At 40.3% G+C, this 6,000-nt stretch overlaps 1 protein-coding gene across 1 annotated transcript in view; it reads left to right on the forward strand.

Moving 5' to 3' along the window:
* The window catches only part of UNC79 (unc-79 homolog, NALCN channel complex subunit), a 107,693-nt gene extending 104,251 nt beyond the window's left edge, over window positions 1–3,442 (forward strand). The window contains exons 51-52 of the mRNA XM_030950001.1: window positions 1,680–1,721; window positions 2,412–3,442. Coding sequence (XP_030805861.1) covers window positions 1,680–1,721; window positions 2,412–2,612 — 243 coding nt within the window. The 3' untranslated portion in view covers window positions 2,613–3,442. The remainder of the gene's footprint in view (window positions 1–1,679; window positions 1,722–2,411) is intronic.
* Window positions 3,443–6,000: the final 2,558 nt, after the last annotated feature.

The following is a 6,000-nucleotide window of genomic DNA, read 5'->3' on the forward strand; positions in this document are numbered from 1 at the left end:
TGTCCTTTCTGACTAGTGTTTTGTATTCTTCCTTTATGAAGAAAAAGCTGGCTTAGGATTAGTTAACAAAACTCAAGTGCTTCCATAAAAATGTCTTCTTGTGTGACTTATCTATCTGGCAGCTGTAGCACTAGAGGGTTTGCTTGCTTGTGCATGCAGCAGGATGTTCATTTCATTAAATATGTCCAGACCCTGCAAGACAGAACTGGTGCTGGAGGACAAAGATCTATATCTGACCTTAGACTTGTCCAGAAGAGATATTGACAAAAGCTAGTTTCCATGAGTGCCCTTTGCAGTCAGTATTTTTGGACATGATTCATCTTGATCTATTTTAGATGCTTGCTTTGGGACAAGATGAACTGAATGTGAAGTGCTTGATTCTCTCAGCTGACTGTAAAAGTTGTCCAGAGGGGTACCCTAAGTTTTCTACCTGGCTTCCCTTCTTGCTTGATATTCTTCTGACACCAGTCCTGCCTCCACTGGCTAACTCCACAGGAGCTCCATCAGTGCCAGACTGAATTGTCAGGGATGTTTTGTTGATGGCAGTGGGGTGTGCAGCATGGCCTCCCAGACCTGTTCCCTCCTCACCAAAAACACACCTTGGGATTGTGGTCACTGCATCTTATTGAGCACTTCATTAGTGTGAGAGCCCATGGAAGGAGGTACAGGGCTCACACATCTGCTGTGTCTGGCTGCATTCCAGCTGTTTTGGCATTCATCTGTCTGTAAATGCTGAGGTCTGACTATGGTTCTTCATGTGGTAGACTAAGTAATGAATCCTGACAGAGTTGCATGATTCTCCAGCAAAAGAGCACTGAAATTGAAACAATTATCATTCCTTGCACAAGGGAAACAGCACTTTATCTAATGTTGTCAATAGTGATTAGGTTTAACTTGCAGCTCCAGTAGCCTAATTGGTAAATTGCAAATTTTAATGCCATTTGGAGGAACATTTTAGAACAGTAACCTCAATGGTTAAGTTAATATTGAAAAACATGAATACTTTTGCTAGAAATGCCTCTCTGGCTTTCATAGGGCTGTCATGTTACACTTCCTCAGAAGAAAAAGTTCCCTGAAGAGCAGGAATCTGAAATACGTGTAACTCCAGTCCAATCAGAGCTGACAAATTTTCAGACCTCTTCACCCTGTCATTTTGGATAGCTTTTACCTGTGCTCCCCAGCCTACAGAATATCTCACATTCTGCAGTGAAGCACTGATGTGACTAGTGGCTTAAAAAATGTTGGTTACCCTTTAAATATATGACCTGTTATTAAGAACTACCACATTTTTTTCCATTTCTTGATGTATACCTCACCATGCAAAATGTTTAGTCTGTTTACTCCAGTATTGCTCCCTGCAAATACAGAAACACCCTTACAAGGAAAGTAATAAGTGGCTTCCTGTAACAAGTTTAATCCTGTATTTTCATCATTACCTTAAACAGGATATCAATAATTGCTACTGGTGATTCATCAAGCTACAGAGAAGGGAAACTGGCTTGTTTACATCTGAGATTTACCTTCTCCAAATACTTAAAATAACCTAATTTTCAGATTTGTGGTTCAGACCATGCCAATTCAAATGGCTAAATGCATTAGATGTATCCTTCTCTGTCTCACAGTAACTGTAGCATTTTTACAGTCACTTGTACAATAACAAAATGCACCTCTTCTTGCAGCTCATACCAATGTGGTTGCCAATGATACAGTCAAACCTAAAGGTAAGTTGTTTCTAGTGCTTTATCCTTTCATTATTACTATTCTGTAAATTGTTAGTATTCTGTAAATTCTGGAAATAAGATGTGTGAAAATAGATAATGGTAGCATACGCAGTTGAGATGAAGCTCTGAAGTGTGAGCATAGATAGAGCATCATTTGCTAAGACACTTGCCCTCTAGTCAGTACTGCTCTATCCTTTTCCCTTCTGGAACATTTTCCTCTCCCCAGGTCCCACTGGGGCCTTTCCTTGCTATTTACTGAGATTGGTGGTTCCCTGAGCTGTGGTTTTTCTTAATGCCTTAGGCTTGAGAGTTCCCTGAGAAATCAGGGTTGGGACTCTTGACTCAGGAGATAGATTTGGGTTCTAAAGAAGATATTGTGGGCTAGTTTGCTTGGGTAAAACTACCATCTGGCCCTCTTTGTAAGGGAGAGCAAGGTGGTGCACTGTGGTTTGTGAGTCAAGAGATTTTTGTTGAAGAGAAGAAAAATTTTGGAGCTGGTCTCAGTATGGAGTTGTGTCTGTAAACACATTTGCCTTCCATGGCAACACCACAGGGCAGGATATGGAAGAAAGAAATTTGACATGGGACAGTGTAAGAAACTCCCTGGCCAACAAACCAATACCCTTCACATTGCTATATTAATGTACTTGTTAAAGGTAAGAAACTAAATGTTTTGCATCATTTCAACAGCATTTATCTGCTGGACTTCAGCTCCGCCTCCAAGCCATCCAGAGCAATGTCAACCATCACAGCCTGAGGATGTTACAGGGGTCAGGACAGATGAACAATAGCTCGTCTGTGCTCCGCAAGTGGCTGCAGTGCACCCAGTTTAAAATGGCTCAAGTAGAAATTCAGTCATCAGAAGCTGCCTCTCAGTTTTACCCTTTATGATGCATGTAACTTGCTCCAAAATAGTCATTTTTTAGCCTAGCAATAACAGGGTTAGAGCTGTAAAAGACCTTTTGTAGAAATCCGTATACAGAGTATATACTGTATCTACACTTTTTAGCCTAGGAGAGATTGTGTAAAAGCTTATAATGGGTGAAGCTAAGAGCCTGCTCCTGCCAGTTTATATTTACAGTTACTCAGGATCAACAGGTTCTAAGTCTGCTTTCATGAACATGGATTGGACTCAAATCTACCATATTGTACATATGTCTCTTATCATTGAAATAACTTGTTCTTAAATGTTCCTTTACATTATTTTTGAAGCTAAAACAAAAATCACTTTTCTTTGTCTTCTATTTTTTTTAAAAATAGAATTGTGGGTATTCACAAACATGGAAGTGCTATGTTGCTATTTTTTGACAATAACAAAAGAAAATAGGGTTTTTAGGAACCTTTATATAAGTTTTTAGGGGGGAGGTTTTTTTTTTTTTTTACATTCACAGCTGGCAATGCAATAAAATCTGTCACTCTAAAACAGTGATGTCCTAATGAGGCTTTTTGTCATCATCTTCTGGGAAAACAGCAGCTTGTAAGGAGAGTTGTTATGAAGTGCACTTAGAAATTAGGTTGTTAAACTGTGCCAATTAATTTGTGTTTTTTTTCAGTACATTTTCCAAAACTGCCAGGTCTGATTTATTATTTTTTGAAATACTGCTTTTACTTCATTGATTCTATGCTGCTCTACTTTGTAGGTTTCACAGAAGTCTCTTTAATTTTGTGACTACTCTATTGTATTCTTCTGTCAATACTTGTATACAGTGCAATTAAAAAGATATCCCAAATCTATTCTTATTGATGTCTACAGAATTTATGTTGCAAACTTCAAGAGGAGCATGATTGGACTTGACCTTTTGCATAACGATATTTACAAATCCCAGCATTTGCATACTGTTGCATACATGATGTTTAATAACAGATGGATTTTAATATCATTAGGAGACTCAGCCAAAGCCCATCAGAATCTAAGGGGAATCAATTAACTCAGTGGATTTTACATAAAATCTTGAAAGCATAATGATTTGCCCCCTCTTGTACTAACTACTTAAATCTGCGCAATCCCAGTTGTATTTTCTGTATTTATTCTGTAATGCACTGATTAGAAAAATATCAAACATTAAGTTGTATATTGGAATGGTATTAAATTCATAGTCTTTATTACCACTCTCACAATCTGCCTGAATATGTTTCAGGTTTTGTGAAGGGTCAGTATTCCCTCAACACAGTCACTAAAATAAAAATGGAAATGTTTGCAGATATGCCGTTAAAGTAACTTTATGCTTTACAAAAACAACAAAAATAAAACCAACCAATGAAACAAAGAAAAATCAGGCATGTGCTAGCTTGCTTAAAATATGCCCCTCTTGTGTGCGTTCAGTGGAAAGAAATGGATTTGGCTAATCTAAAACTGAAAGCAACCTAAAATTAACTGCATGGAGGCTGGGGATGAAAAAACAGTGTAGGATAAAAGGGAATGAGAGAGCCCCTCCCACTGAGTCAAGGTTCAGAGTGGATCCCCGTGCCAAAGTGAGCCCCAGACATGACCAACAGTTTCTGGCCTGAAGGTTTTAACAGCACTTAATTGATAGCCTAATTTAAACAATTTAATTAACAAAGTATTCTATAAACACACCAACTCCCTTAGAAGCCTATCTTAATACACCTAACAAACATAAGAATCCAAGAGAGAGCATTGACAGTACCCATACTGCAGCACATTCACATCCCATGCACACCAACGTACTACTGACCGTGGGCGTACTGAGGAGTATGGACAAGGTCCCTGTGAAAAATCCCCCTAGAGTTCAGTGAAGTGCTCACTTTGGGTGCCTCTGCATCTCCCCAGCAGGTAGTGGGGAAAGTGAGCTCCAAGGAGTGGGGGTAGCAGCCCCACTCCATCAGCAGCACCTGCTCAGAGGGTGGTGGCCTGAGGAGCCTTTCTGAGATCATAGTGTGGCCTGAGGAGGGGCAGGGAGGGGGATGCACCAGCACAGCATGCTCCTGAGCTTGGAGTAGGTTTTTCTCAAATATTAACTGTCTTTCTTGCATCCTTCTTTTGTGCAGGATCTTACCTCTTGGGACTCTTAGCTCTCTTGTCTCATGTTTATTCCCCATACTGTGTGCATTAATATACACACACTTCAGAGGGGTGCCCAGCATGATTTTCTGAAGGGTTTGGGGATTTTCTCCATAATAATTCCCTGTAGGCATTTCCTTGCTCATCTGCAGAGTGCTGGTGGTTGAGCCATATTTTGTTGATTTTGGGATCCCTTCCTTTCACCCCAAGGTCTGTCACTCCCTCCTGGGGATGCAGTACCATGCTGAGTGGTAGGCAGTTGGAACTTTGGGCAAAAAGGAGCTGTGGTCTGTGTTTTTAGTGGGACTCACTCCTTCCATCCCTCAACTGTGTCTTCTTCAATCTTGTACCTGCCACACAGGTGATACCTCTGCTAGGTAACCACATTAATAGGGGGCCCAGGTGTAGGGGTGGCATCACCCTAGTGAAATGGAAGTGCTGTTGGGCCCCTGAAAGTGGGACCTGTAGGAGAGAGATTTTTGTATTTTGATACGCTGTGATGTGGTGAAATTGAAAGACAAGGAGAGGGAGGGAATTTGAGGCCCTTCGGTGTGAGGTGGGTGAGCTCAGATGGGTGCAATGGGAATTGTTGAAACCTAAAGGATGGAGAGATGATTTGCAGGAGAAGAGCAGAGCCTGAGAAAGCTTGTTGTTAAAACTCACTGCTGGAAAGGAGAATCTATGATCAGGCATCTCAGTAGATAATGCATGGAAGCAACATGGTGAAATCTTTTTCCCTGCCTAGCAGAATCTGCATCAGAGCATCTATGTTCACACTGGCAAAATTCAAAAAGAATGCAAATACAGTGGTGGGGAGTTTTTAAAATTAAACACAAGCCAAAGAAAGACCTGCTGAATCCAGGTCTTTAAACAGTTTAACACTGTGGGAATTGAGATTTGGTTTCAGCTCTGGGTTTAGAGATAAGAGTTGGTCACAGAAACTACTCCCATGTTTCAACATAGGATTTAGTGTGTATCTGTCACTGATTATAATTAATATGGTTCTTATGGAGCTGCTATGCCTAGGCAAATTAGGACTGCAAGTTATTAAGAAGCTGCTTAGTGTAGGGGATATAGCCAGGAAGATGATAGGACCAATGATTAGGGGTGTTTGACTAATAACAACAAATAACATGGGGCTTGACCAGATATGTGTGGTTTTAAGACTTCAGGAAAATCTTTGAAGTGCACTCTAGGGATCTTCAGAAGTACAGAAATCTGCATTAGTAGTTTTTAAAGCACAGTGAAATGTATCTT

The sequence above is a fragment of the Camarhynchus parvulus genome, chromosome 5 (assembly GCF_901933205.1).
Source record: "Camarhynchus parvulus chromosome 5, STF_HiC, whole genome shotgun sequence".
NCBI classification, from domain to species: Eukaryota; Metazoa; Chordata; class Aves; order Passeriformes; family Thraupidae; genus Camarhynchus; species Camarhynchus parvulus.